Source organism: Mycena indigotica (genome assembly GCF_014461135.1).
Source record: "Mycena indigotica strain 171206Taipei chromosome Unknown Mind.scaff0007, whole genome shotgun sequence".
Classification (NCBI taxonomy): Eukaryota; Fungi; Basidiomycota; class Agaricomycetes; order Agaricales; family Mycenaceae; genus Mycena; species Mycena indigotica.
In genome coordinates, this window is record NW_023503006.1 from 1,990,558 (window position 1) to 2,008,513 (window position 17,956).

Consider the following 17,956-nt stretch of genomic DNA (forward strand, 5'->3'; position numbering starts at 1 on the left):
GGCAGAAGTTGCAGCGCTGCCTGAACTAGCAAGGCCGAAGCCCCACACAAGGCGTGTACACACGCCAGTGCTATGGAGCATTTCCTCGAGTGGACCAAAATCAGGCTTGGTTTAAATCCCAAGGCCGCCAAACCACGGGTAGCGAGTGACCGACATAGGTCGGCCCGGATGCGATGCGGAATCTCGAAAGAGATAAACGCGGAGATACGGGGAAGCGTTAATTCGCCCTTACGTGCTACTATCCCAAACGTGCCACAAAAAAAAAAAAAAAAAAAAAAAAAACCGTACACAGCGGCAAAGACGATAAAATGAGCAGTCAACTGCGAAGATCTGATTTTCCAACTGAACATGGACAATCTCGGCACCGACACTTGACTAGTTCCTCCCATGCGATTTCCCTTTGGCTGGGGATTAACAGCGCAAAGTGTGCTCCGTCCGAGCAGCAGTTCTGGACTTGAAAAGTCTGCTCACTTTACTCCACGAGACTTTATCGAGCTGGCCCGTCCTGGGGTTGGGGTCGCTAATCACGCAGGAGATTTGCTTTTTGTGGAATCCACCAAATTCTCATTCGAAGCTAAACGGTATGTATGGCATGTGTTCTGCGAAGACGACGCATTTACCCACCACGTAGGAATGTTAAATCTGTCTTTTTCGCCTCTCTGGACCTGCCGCAAGAATTTGTGCAAGCTGAGGTCAGCTCTTCTTTGTTCTTCTCAGGGTTTCTGACACCACTCAGCTCAGTGGTCAAATATTCTGGCTCGACGATCGGACGGTAGCGCATACTCTAGTGGGCAAGGATGGTGTTTTGGAGCTTCATAGTCTCAACGTCAACTCCTCATTTGTGGACTCCCCCGTTTATATTGGCACCTTTCCAACTGCGACAGCCTCAAATTTCCAGTATTCCGATGACACCCTCGTTTTCTCCGACCTTGTGTTTCCAGACGGGAATCTCTCCGCGACGAGGGACAATGATCGTAAATGGGCTAACCGTGGAACCACGGCGCTGGTTTACAACGATGCCGATATCCGCTACTGGGACTCTTGGTATGATTTCCCCCCTTTCTATGATTTCCTAGGTAAATATTTCTCAGGACGGGGCCAAAATCACCCTCTCTTTTCAGTGTGGCGCTAGTTCGTGGGCCACAGGGCAAGTGGGCACTGGGCGACAAATTCGATAATCTACTCGAAGGCACTGGACACGTATGTTACCACTCCACTCGTCTGGGGCGGGCTTGACTTCGTCAGGTCCCCGAGGGATTCCACTTTTTGGATAATCGCGTCGTATATTCGAGTGGGCCAGTCAACTCGAACTCGTTACAACACCAGGCAAACGTGAGTCGCTCATGATCACCTCATCCATATCCGCCTCACCAAGTTACCTAGGTCTATATGCTGCATCTATCGTCTCCCGGACACAGTGTACAGTTGTCTGATGGAAACCATTATGACAGTAACCCGACAATAAACGCCAAGAATCCCCAAGTTGCATGGATGGAAACAGAAGACGAAAATGGTAACTTTGGAAGGTCTTGATTCCCCTCACTCAAAGTGGTCGCGCTGATTGATTTGTTAGATCCACGATTATCGTGTATGACACGGAGAAGAAAACCCGTCTGGAGCTTGGAGGCGACTGGGATTTACAGCCGGAGACAATCAAGGTATGCATTTCTATCCTCATTCTCCTTACGTACAAGTTCTTATGATTCTAGTTCTCTCTGGATGGAAAGGCACTTTATATCACGGGAGAAGAGCACGCAAGGGTCAAAATATTTGCCTTGTCCATCTCATCGACCGCACATCCTGTGAATTTAACCCACTCGGGTGTCGTTTCAGGCATTCAACCGCTTTCCGATGGGCGCATCTTGTTCTCTAGATCATCCTTCATCTCCCCTAACGAGGTTTTCCTTCTGACTGGCTTGGATACACTTGAGATGGCCTTGAAGTCTTCGGCATCACCTCGGTTCACTGGAGAGATTCAACAAATCACGCATATCACCAAAGATGCTCTGGCAGAGAAAAGTCTTGATGGTGGCGAGGAGTTTTGGTTCAAAGGCGCGTTAAACAGGGATGTTCATGGTTGGATATTTAAACCACGTGGGTGGAAAACTGGCGCAAATGAGAGACGCCAGTGGCCAGTCGCAATGGTTGTCCACGGAGGTTGGTGTTCTTTGGTTCGCAACCTCTTCATTTACCTTATCCAGGGCCGTCCGGCTCCTGGTCCGAAAAGTGGTCCATCCATTGGAGTCCAAATAGTAACTATTCAGGCGAGCCGTCGAGAGTTATTACTGACGAATGTTGCAGTGATGTCCGAACACGGATATTTTTCCATCTGGATGAATCCAACTGGAAGCATTGGCTTTGGAGCTGGTTGGCCCCTCCTCATTCGTCTTTTTTTTTCTTTTCGCTGACCATCATTGAAAGAGTTCACCGATAGTATCGTAAATGATTGGGGCGGAAAGCCTTTCGTTGATATGAAGGCGGGCTTTGACCACGTTCTCCTGAAATATCCCGAGGTGGGTCTCGATCATTACTTGCCGTCTGATCAACTTGTATCAGATTGATCCTGAGCGTGCAGTCGCATTGGGAGCGAGCTGGGGCGGCTTTGCCATGAACTGGTTGCAGGGACATCCTGAATACGGATTCAAATTCAAAGCCCTGGTGTGCCATGATGGTATTTTTGATACGACTTCGAGTGCGTGAGTTGTCTGACTGCATGGGGATGTTGTCATTGTTTGACTTTTAACCTAATAGTCTGACCTCCGATGTACCGATTCTGGTGAGTATCTAGGCAATGGATGGGAAGGCGACCTTGACGTGAATCGCAATACAGTTCAACCACGACTTCGGTGGTGTTCCTTGGAGTGTTCATGGCGCGGCTGTTCATCGTAGAAACAACCCAGTACGATTCGCGAGCAAGTGGTCGACGCCGATGCTCATTATCCATGGAAGTAAAGACTACCGAGTGGCGGAATCACAAAGCATCGCAGCCTTTCAAGTATTACAACAGTCAGTGCATTGTCCTTTGATGGTGCTTCAAAACTTCCTCTGACTGCATACTTTCCTTTCTCTAGGCGAGGCGTGCCAAGCCGTCTCTTGGTATTTCCTGACGAGAGCCACTGGATACTTGGTCACGAAAATAGTTTGGAATGGCACAAACAGGTATTCCAATGGCTGGATGAGTGGGTTGGACAATAGCGGATATACTATAACGCGCTCATGTGATCTTGTTATTCGACATGCGTGTCTGACTGGAACGCGTCAAGAATCATGTTCCTTGTGCTAGGGTCTCCTTTTCACCATTTTTAAACGTATGAACGGCGCAACGCTCGCTGAGCCTTAGAGTGGAGGTGATCATAGCGAGTAATATAAAAAAGTCGCACGATTTTCGCTTTTAGCCTCCACCATCATGTCCAGCACTCACGATGTGTTCACAGTGACCAGCGCAGTCTCGCTAGCGGGGGTGCTGTCTCTGTATATCATTGCGTCGGTCGCTGCCAATGCTCTTCTCCCCAAGAACGCGCCATGGATCAACCGATTCACCTTTATCTGGCTCGCATTCGATGGAATGACCCATTTTACATTTGAAGGTTCGTCCGAGTCCATCTTTTTGACCACCATGCAAAGCCTTCATCTTTTACTCAGGGTCTTTCCTTTATCTTTCCACCTTTGGTCGTACAGTCAACTCGAGTGTTGGGCCGCTAGCGGACATGTGTGCGTCATCTCTCCCAGACTCAAAATACGTATCGATTTTCCCCACTTCTAAGGGCGCGAATATGCGGCCGCTGACTTTCGTTGGGGGACCGCGGACCCTACTGTCGTCTCGCTAGAAATATTGACTGTTCTTGGCGCTGGCCCAATGTGCTTTTATATTCTCAAGCAGCTCGTCTCTGACGACCCTGCGCGCCATTATTGGATCGTCGTGCTCTCCACCGCGGAGCTGTACGGCGGGTGGATGACATTCTGTCCAGAGTGGGTTAGTGGGTCGCCCAACCTGGATACTTCGAACGCACTATTCCTTTGGGTCTACCTCTTCGTGCGTCTCTTCTGCTTCTGACACCACTAAACGTTAAACACGAACTCAATTTCTCCCAGTTCCTTAATGTCATGTGTGTCCTCCCCTTCTCCTTATAATTTGTCGTTGAAATCGTGCAGCTGGGTTGTCATCCCCATCGGTCTCATGGTACATTCGTATGGCGAAATCGCCAAGAGCCTGCGTGAGTCTCAGGCCGTAGCAAAGGCAAAAAAGGCGTAAAGCTCTGAATCGTCAATCGCGTTCTAAAGCATTTTCTTGTATGAATTACATCTACTAATCAAAATGGACCAGAGGCTTCGACTCTATCATTACGAGCTGTCCGGAAGATAGTACAGTATGTGGTTAGACAAAGCGAGGGTATCTCGCGACACTCGTCGCATGTATTAGGTGGTGTGTGTCTGGGAACCATGGGTGATGGTGAAGAGTGGGGACGTATTTCCGCTAAGAGTGAGTGAGATTCAATAAGGGAAATATTGGGAAGGACTGACGAGTCGCCAAACAAGACGACCATGTAGTTGGTTCGTGGGCGTATCCAATTGGGGACCACGACAGTCACATTGCCATCAGTCAGATAAAACCCAGAGGCGAGAGGGTGCTCTGTTGTAACGGTAAATCAAGGCACAGCGAGTAAAGGAGAACGCACTAATATCGAGGTTCTCGCTCGGGTAGTCTTTACCATCTTGGTGTATTGTGGATGGATGACCAAGGAGAAGCAGGCCAGTGGTGTTCGCAGAGCCAGGTGGAATGCTGTCTGTTTCTAGCCAGCGTTCAAGGCGAGGTAAGAGTAGCGGATATGAAGCATACTCCATGTGACGAGCTGAGTAGTACCCGCCTTCCAAATGTCGCCCGATTTCGGCGAGGTGATTTCGGGGTCGATGACAATGAGCTCTTGTGGGCCAAGCGTCGGAGCGCAGAGTGTGGAAGTAACGAAGAGAGAAAGGAGGGTGGTGAAGAGCATCATGGCTGGCGAGATGGTGGTGGGATGAAGACAAGATGGACTGAATTTTGCGGCTTATGTACTCGACACTGGAACTTTTAGCTCAGACGTCGTCGAGCCCAATCACAAAATGTGCAGCCTGCTTCTTAGGTCGTTTCAAGTGCGTAATTGACATTTCAGGTAAATGCTAGCTTGCGGCATCGAGTCCCTTCGACAACATCCAATCCAGCATGCCCGAGGACCGACCAAAAGACAACAATAATGGGAGATGTAATTCTGCTTTTGGTGGCGACGAGTGTCTAGCAGCTCGTTGGTTCAAGTTCTGAAGCGTATGCAAACACAACCAAGATAACTAGTGAAGCTAGTGAAGGAGTTTGACGCCCGTAATGACATGTTCGACGTAAGACGAGAAACTGTTGAAGAGTCATGTACAAAAGTTACTTCAGCCGCACATTAGAGCTCGAGAGCTTGACGTGGAAGGTGCGGAAGAAGACATTGAGAGCTTCGATATTCAAGAGTCTATTGGGCATTGCGGGAGCAAAGGCTAAGGCTGCCTAATTAAAGGCTGGTGCGGTTGGTGTTGTGGCTTAAGTTGAGGTTCTGGACAAGTCAGAACTGCTCGAGTGAGGTTGATTTGTTGTGCGTCGAACGGTGTGTGTGAACAACCGTGTTTTGACGAGTCAGGGCAAAGTGACCGGCGTCAGGGATTGAGGGTCGCGTGGTCACATGACAACTATCCGCTTTGCATTGGACCTCGAGCTTCGAGTTACGCAGAGTCAACGCCGACCTCCGGCTGACACCTGCTCAGTGTGCATAGCACATCCATCTCCTTGTCAGACCTTCTGTTTCCATCTTACTCTGACTCCATCTTACTCAAAGCCCAGATTCTCGTTTATAAAACGAGCTGCAGGAACGATTTGTTCCTTTCGAGAGCCCAACAACGTTGTGCGTGCCTAAATCCTCGCGACTTTCGTTATTTAATATCGGAATAAAGCTTCAATATAGTGTGGGTCCAGCCAATACCATCCATTCCCCCGGGCCCGCGACTGGCCCGATGCATGACGCTGTTGAGCAGCAAGCGTCATGAAGGCGATTGTTCAGAAGGAAAACCATCCGGTCAAGCTACAGCCTTCTGAGTCGCACAAACCTCGACCTCAGTTTAAACTCCCGTCTCAACCACTGCAACCCATCCATCTGACAACCACTATTCCCTCCGCCTTTATGCCACACCCGAACGACCTGTCCTCTGATCCATATGATGGTCCATTAACTTCGACGGTGTACTTTATCTCACCTATCACGACCATCCTCGCGTATGGAGGGCTTGAAGGCGACCACATATCAGTGCACGACCTCATTGAAGCATACAGCACTCTTTCAAACAGAATCAGGACACAAATACGGCCTCTCCTTGATCTACCCAATCTCAACCCTCCCGCCTTGCTTCCACTCAAGGAGTGCTCATCCCAACTCAGTTTCGCACTCAAACGAGATCTGAAACGTTCTCGGGAGCAACCATTCGATTCCTCGTATGCGTCGTGGAGTCCTCTCGAGACTTCTCTCCAGAAGGACGCTGACGAGCTCCGTCTCCTACGTGACAATGCAGAACTTGAACAACATGTCCTTCGTTTTGTGTCTGAGATTTTCGCTTTCGTGCCACTTTTCTCCTTATTCTCAAGTGGGTATCTTTCGCATTTCACGACAAATGACTTGACTTCATTGCAGCGGATGACCTGCGCTCTATATTGGAGGAACTGATCATTCTGGGCACGTCATTAGCCCTTCCTAATTCTACGGCTATTCGCACTTGGACGTTCATTGTTTGGACAATATCAGCTCAGAATCTGCCACCAGTGGTGCTCAATCCTCTCAACCAACCACTCGCATCATTTTTGAAGCGAGCATTCGACAACCCATTGAGCTTCGACGGTCAAGCAAGGAAAGAAATACCCAAAGCAGAAGTGATCAAGGTTTTGATATCTCTTTCGTTCAGGCCTCGGTTTAATATTAGACATAGGCGTGCTCCAAGTTATTGCAGCAAGACCCTGTCACTTTCTTGGGTTCGCTATCCAGCCTCTTTATTCCCATCTTGGAGAAGCTTGTTGTCGATGGACTGAACGTTCGTCTGCAGGCTGTAAATGCTTTGGGTCGATTTGCACTCGCGACACTAGACACTCGCACATCGAGTCGATCACAGACAGTCCTCAACAAATCCCTTGTGGACTTCCTCACCATGCAATCATCAAGAGGCCCTAATATGAGAATCCAAGCTCAGCTTCAAAACCTAATCAATCAGGGGCTGGCCACCAGCAACCCATCACATCCTGCCATCAGTCCGTTTTGGGTTGTGCAACTTTTGGCTTGCGTTGTTGTCATCCTGAAAGAATCGTTTTTTTCCAACCCGGCAATCCTCAAATTGACGTGCGAATCTCTCCGCGCCGTACTGAGCCACAAGCAAAACATCGTCATCGGCCTTCACCCTCACGTGTGGAAATGCCTCATATGGGTGTTCTCTCATCTTCCTGTTTCTGATACGAGGGAAGCGGCTTTCAAGCTCGTCAAACAGGAGATTCGAAGTGATATCCCTTTCGCGTTCATCTCTACGCTCCTTGGAGCTGAATCCAAAGCGAACAGCTCAGATTCCGTTCCAAAGGTTTTGGAGATTGTGGAGGATATGCTCACCAGTGGGGAACAAAAAATGCAGGCGACAGGTATTGCGGTGGTCACAAGATTGCTATATGTTCCTCCAGGATGTGCTCTTCCGTCCTTCTCCCTTCTTTCGCCCGCATTATTTGATGGCACTCTGCTCCATCCAAGTCGGCGAAAGGTGATCGAATTAACCCGATTAATACCTCGATGCGATATTCTCCACATTCGTCAACTTGCCGAGGAAGAGGTGCTTGCTCATTGGGATGATCTTGCCAATATGTGGCGAAGGGCAGTCTTGTTGCTCATGACTCACCAGCTGGATGATGTAAAACTGAGCCCTCCTCACCTTTCACTCACTGAGTATACGGAAAATTTGATTCTACATGGTTGGCAAACCCTCCTACTAATGCCCACCGAAATAACGCAGGGTCACATGCATTTTACTCCAACCGAAGGCTTCTCTGGAAACGCGAAGTTCACTGCGCTGATGCAGTCTTTCCTCGACGATTTACCTGCAGATCCGATCACTGAGGTTGCATGTCTTCAGCTCCTCAGCAAGATGTGGCGTGGGTTGTGTAACGCCTTCGAAGTTAACCGACTTGCATGGGCTTCGCAGACGGTGCTTGGTGCGATTGTCAAACATCGATTCACCTTGACGGACGCGGAGGTCAAATCGGAATGGGCTCAAATGTGCTCCGCTTTGATGGCCGTCGGCAACCCTAACATCAGTGATATCATCACAGCGGTTGATGATCAAACGATGCCAACAGGAATCCAGCAGCAGCTTTGGTCGGCCTCAGTGGCATCGGCGGGACAGGGAAGTAGTAGTGTTGACTGGCAGGACCTGGCTCATCTGCTTAGCGCCCCGCTTGGGTTTGTGTATCTGGTTGTCCCTTTGACGTTACTGATCGCTTGCAGGGTCTGGTCGTTGTCGAAAGAGCAAGACGATCAATGGGAAACACTTCTTCGGACTGCAGTCACAGTCAGCCCCGGTGTTCAAGTTTCTACCGTTGTCGAGCATGTTATCTTGCAGGTCGGTGACTGGCGAAGGTGGTATCCGTTTATTTGACCCAAAGACTTCGAAATTGAGATTTGTTCTAGATTCCTTCCCTCGCTCAACCAATTTGCCACCCTCATCTCATTCTTCGACTTTGAAGAGCGGACTGAACTTCCGATCGATATTCTGAACATTGTCGTCCATCTACTTGATACCCTCTATTCTTCACGCTCTGTGACATCAAGCGCCCTTCAGCTTATCCGTCTTGTCCGAGACTTCTTCACGTCTTGTCCGGTTAATCTGTTGGTTCCGTTGGTTTCCAATCTCATTCAACCCATGTGCCGATGGCTGAGAGACGAAGACCAAATTCTAGATGACTCAGCTCAAAGCCAAGTGGTGTGTTCCGAGCACTTGCGTTCTTTTGTATATCTTATACCTCTCAGGTTAATGCTTTCTTCACCAATCCACTCAATGAGCTCGCAAAAGTGGATCCGACCCTTGATACTCTTCGTCTAATATCTCCTTTACTGGAGACATTAGCCGATCCCGATGGATTCGAGAAATTTTGGGCTGCAACATATCATGGACGCGATGATCTCATAGCAGGCTATCCCTCAGGCTTGAAGACATGTCTCAAGGCATTTACTGACGTGTTTGGGGGCAGTCTTGCTAGAGGGCTTTCGTTGGAACCCCATTCACAAATGGTGAGTCTAGTTTCGGAGTAATAGAGCAGAATCTAACAACTGTACAAGGAGGATCAAATTGCATTCGACTCCCAGCAACCTTTTCTCGTGGAGTCACAAACGAGACTTCCTGTAGAATCACAGGATTACTTTGCTGATGCATCGCACCATCCTGCGGTCAACGATACGATTGGGTTAGTTAGGATCCAGCCCAGTGCAGAGAGCGAAGACGACGATAAGGAGACTGTTCGGCCAGTACCATCAGAAGAGCAACTTGTAAATTCGTCCAACGCTCGATGGGTGTCCCCTCCAGTTTCGTCCCCTCCTCACATGCAATCCTCCCCACCACCGACGAGCCCAGTCCGTACTCCTACGCCTCCACGACTTCGTACCAACTTTTATTATCCTGCTGCTTCCGCTGCGAAACCACTCAGCCTCTATGACAACCATGATATCCTAATACAACCATCTGGTCTGCGTGTCGGAAAGCCATCACGACCCCGGAGCCCGGTCTCCTCATTTGGGGAAATGTCTGTCTCTTCATCACAGCGGGCGAGCCCTTGGCGAAGGAAACGCCCACTTGCTACTCCTTGTCAGTATCTCTTATTCATTTTATTTTGAGTTGATGAACATTGCCCAGCTATCGTATCTCCCACAAAGCGCCGCAAGCTCGTGCATTCACCTGATCCTATTATTGCTGGACCTTCAAGAGTTGCGGGGGAATCATTCTCAGAACCCACAAGTCGAAGACAATACTTGAGGCTCTCCCCACATGCACGAAGTGAACCTGCCGCGTCACAGCAAATGGCGAGTAGGGCTAATAACGAGTCACCACGATTCTTCATCGATTGCGTGGAGGTTCCGACTTATGCGGAGTTGAGGAGGTCGCAGCAGTGGCAGATGGAGAACTCCCTGCCGACACCTGCGCCTTCTTTTCGTTCCCGACCAGCATCGACACCTGTCGTGAAGGAAGAAGAGGAGGATTACGGGAGCTGGGAGGCTAGCTTATCGATGTCGGATGTGCGCTTAGTCCAGGAGTCTCTGGCCGATGAAGTCAGTTTTGAGGCCCGTCAACCATCGGAGGGTGAGTCGCCACATAGGCACCGTTTTCATTGACTCAGACTATTCTGCAGTGATAGCTGACACTGTTGAAAGGCGGCCTCAGCGAAGCGCTACGGAACCTACGCCGCATACCCCACACGACCCGCCTCCCCTTCGCCGCAACCAGACAAGCGGTGTAGACGATGCCCTCGAGCGAGCCTACGAAGCTGTTGTCGGGGCACACTCTCAGACAGGCGTGGACGAGCTACTAGTTTACAATCGATGGGTAAATCAGATTGGTGCTGCTGTTAATGAGCGGTTGGAGACCGCGCAGAAGAAGGTGAAGAAAACTAGAAAGAAGAGGCGTTGAGAGTAAGTTGTACTCGGTCCTAATATGTAGCTTTACTACACCCATGCTGTATCACTAGTGTTTAGGTTAATGAGGTCCTCTAAAATCTAAATAATCTATAAGTGGCTACAAATACATAAATAAGTTTAAAACTGCGCGTTTTGTTCACTCAAAAACTGTGCACCCATAGTCAGTAGACCCTTCGCGGGTAAAAGTAATGATGTGATCTTGAAACGAGCTGGAGTAAGCGAACAGGTGAAAAAGAAAACAATCATGACGAACCTGCTAGTGTGCGGGAGGTGAACCCCACTTCACAATAGCAACTGAACCCTCTGTCAGTCCTCCGTTCACGCAGAAAGCGGCCCACGCACTAGTAATATATCCATTTGCGTTTGAACACTTCGATTTCTTGCTTGCCCCGAGGGCCATTCATGACATCGGGATACTCTCTTCTGAGCGCAGGCACAATAGTGCTGTCGAAGGCGTAGAGGAAACGTCGGCGCCATTCACGCAGAGTACGTGCGCTGATTTTGATTGAAGATCAGAGTCATCAAATGGCTGATGGCTAGAGGGATCTCACTAGTGGGGACCGATGTTAGAAACACCGTCCACAGTAAGACGCCCGAAAGATCCATCTTTCATGGATTGTAGAAGCAGAGTGAGTGTTGGAAGGAACCCGCCAGGGAAAACTGGTCATGCGGATTAGGCAAGAGAACTGCATTTGAAAACGAAAGCATACTCTGGAGAGTAGATTAATCTTCTAGGAATCGCACGTAGAGGAACGAGAACATACCCATTTCCGAATGAAGTCGATTTCACGAATGTAGCGATCAAAACCTATGGACAATGATCAATATTCAAGCCGAGCACGGTAGAACGACACTGACGAGCTTCAGGAATTGTTATGACTTGTACACAACCGATTCCTCCCTCCAATTTTAATGCCCAGTCGACTACTTCCCAGTACTTGACTAGAAATTCCTGACCGACGGCTTCAATCATCTCGATGCTGATAACCCGGTCGAAGGCGCCATGCCAGTCGGCGGGCATGTTGCGATAGTCCATCAAGTGCACATTGATACGGTCAGTGAGTCCCGCCGCAGCAATCCTTTCACGCGCCAGTGTTTGCTGCTGCACGGAAAGCGTCAGAGTGTCGATTGTCGTGTCTTGTACGGTTTGAGCAATAAGAATGGCCATTGAGCCCCATCCCTGTGGGTACCGATCAGAAGTCGCATGACTTTGCCTCAGTAGCATACCGAACCGATCTCAAGGACTCGGTTTCCTGGCTCGATTTTGGCTTTCTTGATGATATGGCTGAGTTTACGGATTTGTGCTTCGTACAACTCGTCCGTCGACGGTTCAGAAAGTGTAGGTGTAGCCGTGGCTGTGGATTTCGATCCCAATCGCAAAAGTCCCTGGCCGCCACTCCATTCGCTTTGCTCTACACCGTCTTTCATGTCGCCGTCCAAGTCGTCAAATATTGCACACGAGTCTACAAATAGGACTGAGATTGAAGTCTGACGAAAAATTCAACGCACATGTCATATCTGGGGAAAGGAAGCCTAAGTAGTGGTAAGCGTCGAAGCGTCTTTGCGGTATTAAAAACGGACCTGCAAACATTTCATTGCTGATGTCGTAGTGGGCTATGTGATGTCTTCATTACAAGTGCGTCATCTCAAAAAAGTTACTCACCTGATATGTTAGATCGTGAGTTGCCAATTGTGTTGAGAAAACGATATGATGTCAGCTTTTGAGGCAGAGTGAAGAGGTAGGACGCTTTCGAGTCGAGGTTTGAAAGTCGTTTTCTATTGGCCAGGAAGATCTGTGTCCCGTCAGTTGATGATATGTTGGGAAAAGACGCGTCGGCTTGCGTTGAACAACGACACCAGATCGTTGCACTCGACGTCTGAATACATGTACGCTTCGGCAAACCCAAGGTCACCCATCATTGCAAGCCGTATCCAGAACGCGTCGTTAAGCACCCTTAACTCGGCTTTGGTCTCAGTATCATCTTGTTCGCTTCCAGAGGCGGGGAAAGAATATATGTGCGAGTAGGTTAGCACTCGCAGACTGCCACGGTCCATATTTTGCATTAACCTATGGAGAGCAAGTTTCGACGCGATTATTCAATGAAAAGAGCACGTACGCGACCACTGCAGCCTCCGAGATTCGAGCAACTGGCGTCCACCCAGTTTTAAGTGCTGCTTCGGAAATCCGATTCCACGCCGAGTCCAGAAGGCCAGAGAAGGACCATGGGTGTTTCGCGGGGGTGTCGAGGAGCTGGTCAGACATGGGAAGAGGAAACAAGAGTAGATGTTGCTCTGTCGCATTGGATCGTGAACGCCTTTTTTGAAATGACGATTGATGCAATCGCCATCAACGGTATCTCTCTCAATGCGGATATGTCCGACATCCCCGAAGATTCTTTTACAACACTCAAAGCCATGAAGACCACATACTCTCCTTCACCTCGCATACCGTACCACAACCTAAACCTTCGCAAAGGAAAGTCCGTAACTGTCCGTTAGAATCGACACCCTATAGCGGCTTGATAGTTGCTCCCGCAGTTGACTCCCGACTCCCGAGGCACATTGCTATGACTATGTTATCTATGCTAGGCGATACAAGAACGAGAACAGCAAAACGAACAAAGAAAATATTACAAAAATAACAATACACTGACTTAGCAAACCCCGACACGCCCATTAGACCCCACACGCTGCAGACGACGGGCGACCATACCCTTGACTGGGCTTCCAGAGGACACCGAGTCGTCGCTACTCGGTGGATCGTCCTGTCTTTTCCGCCGAATCACGGGCGAAACGACATGGGAAGGTGTTACTTGACCAAGGTACGGGTCGTCGTCTGATGAAGATTTTGTGTGAGGATTATCTGCTTATTAGTCAGCCCTACTATCCTCGACAAGACTTGCATAGTATAACGCACCACTGAATGGATCGTCCGAAGAGGAATCATCGAAGTCCTCTCGACTCCGTTTCCTGGAGAAGGAGGGGCCTCTCCGCACAACCTTAGCCGTAGAACGGACCTCCACGTCCAAATTATTTTGCCTTGCCCGATTATAAGTCGAAGATGACGATTTTGGAGGCACAATGACGACTTCCATGACCGCTCTCTTGCGTTTATTGCTTCGCGAGCTTGACTGCAGGTCTTGGCCTTGCTCTTGCCGAACCAGGCTCGCCGCCACCACCCGCTCTTCTTCTTCATCTTCGTTACCAAAGAGAGAACGAGGCGTCATCAAAATCCCCACGGGCTCAACACTACCATCCAACAGTCTTCTCCGTTTATGAGAGCGGTCTTCACCACCAGACGGCATCGATTTTTTAGAGCTCAAACGATCCATGAACGAGGCAACAAAGACAGGCGACTCGTTCTCCTTGTCGCCTTGGTCGAGTCGTCGGCGTTTGTGTGGGGAGGTCTGAGAGCCAGGAACGCTGCGAAGTGGTGTACGTTTGGGTGTTGAAGGAGAACTGAGAGAATAAGACACGCGGACAGGTGATTCGGGTGAATCGTGGATAGTAGAAGGGAGCTTGCGAGGACGAGGGGGTGTAGAAATATCGGAAAATCTGGACGAGGGTGTGGCAGGGGTCGGTGAAACAGAACGAGCTGGAGTAGCGGGACGGGACGTAAGCCCAACAGCCGCCAGACACTCCTCGATTTCCTCTGGCCATTGGTCTGGCTCTGGAAAATCTGAAGCATACGTCTCCTTCCAGAAGTCGAGGAAGGCGGCGCCAACACCTGTTGCGTGCTTCTCCCTCCCAGTGAAGGGAGCAACAAAGATAGTTGCAGTTGAAGCAAGTACATCGAGTTCTCTGGGAAGTGTCCTGATTTTCAAGAGGAACACCTCATAAATGTTGACCATCTAAAGGACCATTAGAACAGAGTGTCACCTGCTCGAAGCAAGAACCTACGTCGTAGACATAATCTTCGTTACTGAGGGCCTGCTGCTCATCCGACAGCCACATGCACAAACCACCTTGAAGTGAACGGAGCATGTCCACAACATATTCAATCGGGCAAAACTCGATCGTACGGCTAACCGTTCGAATCGTCCAAAGTGTTTGTTGCCGGATACGTCTTTCGGGTGGATAGCACGACTTAAGGATGTCGTTAACCAATTCGAAAAGCGAGTCGGGCAGTTCCCTGAACTCATCATCACGAATAAGACGCGACAACAAGACATCTGCGACACGGGCAGCACCGCTTGCAGTTGGACTGCGATCTCTGGCCAGGGTCGACGCTGCGTGATCAAGAACCGCAATGACATCGAATCCATAATCAAGCGCTTTGTCGATGCCCCGTTCAAGTAGCGCTTCCCAGAGATCCAAGTCTGCTCCTTCCAGGTCACAATCTTGTTGAGTGCTAGAATTGCAAGTTAGTTAGTTTCTCATCCACAAGGAAGCAAAACGCAAACCTGAACGGGACCGCCAGTAAATAATTGATAGCTGGCCAAGTTCCATCCTTGTCTTCCTTCCATAGCGTGGCGAAGCATCGCCAAACAGTCCTCCGAATCTCCCGAGTCCACTCCCATTTGCTGTTGTCCGCCCCGTCATACTTCCAAAACTGAAGTATGACGTCCGGATCGCAAACAATCGAAACTTCAGCACAGAATGTGGCCCACTCGGTCCGCGACACATCTCCGCAATCAGTAAACTCATCCTCGCCCTGCATTAGAGTGAAGAGTAGCTTTTCTGCGGCTCCCGCGAGTTGCGATGCACCAAACGCTTGACGAGTAGCTCCCCACAACGCGCGCAAGAGTCTAATCTTCAATGCAGCATTTGACATGTCGTTTTTAGGCTCTGGACCATCGGTGCAGGGGACTTGTCGATGCTTCATGGTGAGGTCGATGTTGTGGTCGTCCAAGATTTCCACAAGTGCTTCAACCGCAAAGACAGCGCAATCATTTGTGTCCGAATCGTCCTTCTCTGGAAAATAGGTTACAAAGAAGAACGAGTTTTCCCAAAATAACGGAACCTTTTGCAGCCGAAATGTGTATCTTCAATAGCTGATGCCAGATGTGGACAATGTTGGGCTGGGAAACAATTAGTTACCGTGCATGACATAACATTCGAGGGACAGACCAGAACCGGTTCATCGTCTCGCAGACCGATGCACGCGATACACTCTTTCCACACACCCAAGAGTTTGTCAAATGTGCCGCTTTGCGCAAGCTCCTCGCGGTCCAGCGGACGAACATCATCGACAGCGGGACATTGAGCGAGCACCGTTCGAACTGGTGCTTCAAGAGAGGTGTACTCTGCCGTCAACAACCCTGGCGAAGCCGAAAGTAAACCCCGAGGAAGGAGTTTATCCCAAGACCAAGGCATTTCGCGTGCTTCGTATGACACCATCCGAGCAAGAATGTCAATTGCGTCTGGGAGGTGATTATTCTTGCCAGGGATCGTCATGGACTTCAAAATGCCAGCAGCAAGGCCGATATTTTCTTCCATGTCGTGTTCAGTTTCGGCAAGCAAAGCAGCAATGGTCGAAATGCCGACACCCATGTCTACCATACCCTGGAGGAGTCTCGTCCAAAGCTCCATGCGGCTTTCTTCAATCTTCGCAAGCTTCCTTCGCCCTCCTTTATTTTCAGGCTCGAAATCGTCACTTTCAGGCAAAAGAGGTTGGCAATAGGCCCATGTAGCGCATCGCCAAACGGTACAAGCAAGAGTCCGGATAGAACTCTTCTTGTGCTTGACTGCAAGCGGAAGCAATGCGCAGAAAACTTTGCGTGCACCATCATGAGCGTAAGCTTCAGAGTTCGCTAGAACAAGTAGAGCCGCAATCGTTGTCAGTGCCCAGACAGGACCTTGAGCTACGTTTTGGACCTCCGTAGCAGCAAGCGTTATACGCAAAGTCCGTACAATTGCCGCTTCATTGGACTTGGTGGGGGACTTTGACGGCGGAGGAGGTGCTGTTAAGTGTGCCACAACGGCGGCGGAGATGCGGGATTGGAGAGAGGAGACCGGTAGTGTGGTAAGGCCACGAGCGAAACCTCCAAGTGCATGGCAGGCTTGAGTCCGAAGGGAAAGGGTGGAAGCGAGAAGGTTGGTCAGCATGGATGGCAGTAACGGCTCGAATTTCGGCACAAATATCGCTGGCTGATAAACACAGAGGTCATGGATGGCCTATGCTCACAGTAAGCGCCATTTAAGTAAGTTAAGCACAAAAGATATCACCTTCAAACCGTCACTAGCTGATCCCTTCTTTCCCTCTTTGCCTAGTTCACCGTCAATTCCTCGTCCTATTGCATGTGCGATCCGATCAGCTGCGCCGTCCAAGACAGAGGGAGGAAGTCGTTGGGTTTGCAACAACCAAATGGAAAGCGCATACGTCTTGCGCGAGTTTGGTGTGGGGAGTTGGTCGGCGAGAGGGATGCCCAAAACTTCCGTAAGAATAGCACTCAACTCGGCGTCTGAAACACCGCGTCAGTTCGTGAAAAAATGGAAATGAGAAATGGTGCACTGTTGAAGATATTGAACACGGCAGGGAGGGTGAACACGACGGCGAGAAGCTTCAAGGCAGAGTGACATGTTGTGCAAAGGTCTCTGCCGTATCTGGCCTTCTTGGCTGTTGTTCCCCTCTTCTTCTTCGGGCTGCTCTTGGGCGAGGGTAAATGCAATGGTTGCCGTTGCTCCTTGATATGCTCTTCCTCTTCAATGTCCTCAGCGGACATCTCCATTGTATCTGGGTCCACTGCGCAACGCGCCAAGTCACGGATAATGGCCTCAGTAACCGCGGTGCGATGCTTTCGGAGAGGCGAAAGAAGTGCGCATTTGGTGTCCGAGTTGAAGGTGATGTGGGCACGAAGCCGGGCAGTGAGGACAGAATATGCTCGAATTAGGTCGTCGAGACTCGCGTCGGAGTCGGCGAGCGTTTGCACTGCTGACGAAAGGTAGTTTGGGTCGGTTTCGGGACGAGACGGTTCAGGAGTGGACTCTCGCTGGGACGCGTCGATGAGGGGAAGGAGGAGTTCGGTAGGTTTTTTTAGGATTGATTTAGAGGGTGTGCTCTTCGACGCGCTGGTGGTAAGGAGGTCGTCATTGGTGAATGTGCGGTATTGGTTCTGGGGGGACCAGTTAACATGCCACCTCGGAGCACGGTTTTCTTTGGCGCGGTGACCAGTGCTTGGGGGAGTTGGTAGTGAGGTGGGTTCGCCGCCCATTTGGCTGTAGGAGGTGTATTGAGTCTGTAGTGTCAGAAAACACAAGTGAGCACACACTATAGTGGTCGTCGCGCTGAAGAAAGT

At 49.9% G+C, this 17,956-nt stretch overlaps 5 protein-coding genes across 5 annotated transcripts; 2 read left to right on the forward strand and 3 right to left on the reverse strand.

Moving 5' to 3' along the window:
* Nucleotides 1–387: 387 nt before the first annotated feature.
* MIND_00835900 (Dipeptidyl-peptidase 5) lies at nucleotides 388–4,252 on the forward strand (the record flags this gene model as incomplete). The annotated part of the gene is made up of 19 exons (XM_037365025.1): nucleotides 388–581; nucleotides 632–692; nucleotides 737–1,044; nucleotides 1,092–1,200; nucleotides 1,246–1,332; nucleotides 1,384–1,526; nucleotides 1,574–1,658; nucleotides 1,710–2,157; nucleotides 2,202–2,252; nucleotides 2,302–2,367; nucleotides 2,422–2,513; nucleotides 2,557–2,696; nucleotides 2,752–2,776; nucleotides 2,831–2,948; nucleotides 3,396–3,587; nucleotides 3,643–3,711; nucleotides 3,765–4,033; nucleotides 4,093–4,106; nucleotides 4,153–4,252. The coding sequence occupies 19 exons, from the start codon at nucleotides 388–390 to the stop codon at nucleotides 4,250–4,252; spliced, it is 2,571 nt and encodes an 856-aa protein (XP_037218267.1).
* A 164-nt stretch (nucleotides 4,253–4,416) lies between these two features.
* On the reverse strand, nucleotides 4,417–5,009 carry MIND_00836000 (uncharacterized protein; the record flags this gene model as incomplete). Its single annotated transcript, XM_037365026.1, has 4 exons — nucleotides 4,838–5,009; nucleotides 4,677–4,790; nucleotides 4,522–4,630; nucleotides 4,417–4,474 (listed from the first exon to the last, which is right to left on the reverse strand). Exons 1-4 carry the CDS (start codon nucleotides 4,992–4,994, stop codon nucleotides 4,417–4,419), a joined length of 438 nt encoding a protein of 145 aa, XP_037218268.1. The 5' UTR covers nucleotides 4,995–5,009.
* Nucleotides 5,010–6,053: 1,044 nt separating this feature from the next.
* Nucleotides 6,054–10,710, forward strand: MIND_00836100 (GLOBIN domain-containing protein; the record flags this gene model as incomplete). Its single annotated transcript, XM_037365027.1, has 9 exons — nucleotides 6,054–6,648; nucleotides 6,696–6,940; nucleotides 6,988–8,492; nucleotides 8,538–8,669; nucleotides 8,721–9,012; nucleotides 9,060–9,320; nucleotides 9,369–9,891; nucleotides 9,940–10,383; nucleotides 10,433–10,710. 9 exons carry the CDS (start codon nucleotides 6,054–6,056, stop codon nucleotides 10,708–10,710), a joined length of 4,275 nt encoding a protein of 1,424 aa, XP_037218269.1.
* Nucleotides 10,711–10,854: 144 nt separating this feature from the next.
* On the reverse strand, nucleotides 10,855–12,981 carry MIND_00836200 (uncharacterized protein; the record flags this gene model as incomplete). The annotated part of the gene is made up of 13 exons (XM_037365028.1): nucleotides 10,855–10,916; nucleotides 10,972–11,012; nucleotides 11,061–11,213; nucleotides 11,270–11,324; nucleotides 11,366–11,429; nucleotides 11,483–11,526; nucleotides 11,577–11,898; nucleotides 11,946–12,181; nucleotides 12,228–12,251; nucleotides 12,300–12,332; nucleotides 12,382–12,511; nucleotides 12,561–12,786; nucleotides 12,836–12,981. The coding sequence occupies 13 exons, from the start codon at nucleotides 12,979–12,981 to the stop codon at nucleotides 10,855–10,857; spliced, it is 1,536 nt and encodes a 511-aa protein (XP_037218270.1).
* Nucleotides 12,982–13,372: 391 nt separating this feature from the next.
* Nucleotides 13,373–17,872, reverse strand: MIND_00836300 (uncharacterized protein; the record flags this gene model as incomplete). Its single annotated transcript, XM_037365029.1, has 8 exons — nucleotides 13,373–13,581; nucleotides 13,636–14,569; nucleotides 14,619–15,069; nucleotides 15,122–15,632; nucleotides 15,682–15,739; nucleotides 15,789–16,835; nucleotides 16,887–17,122; nucleotides 17,173–17,872. The coding sequence occupies 8 exons, from the start codon at nucleotides 17,870–17,872 to the stop codon at nucleotides 13,373–13,375; spliced, it is 4,146 nt and encodes a 1,381-aa protein (XP_037218271.1).
* Between the last annotated feature and the right edge of the window lie 84 nt (nucleotides 17,873–17,956).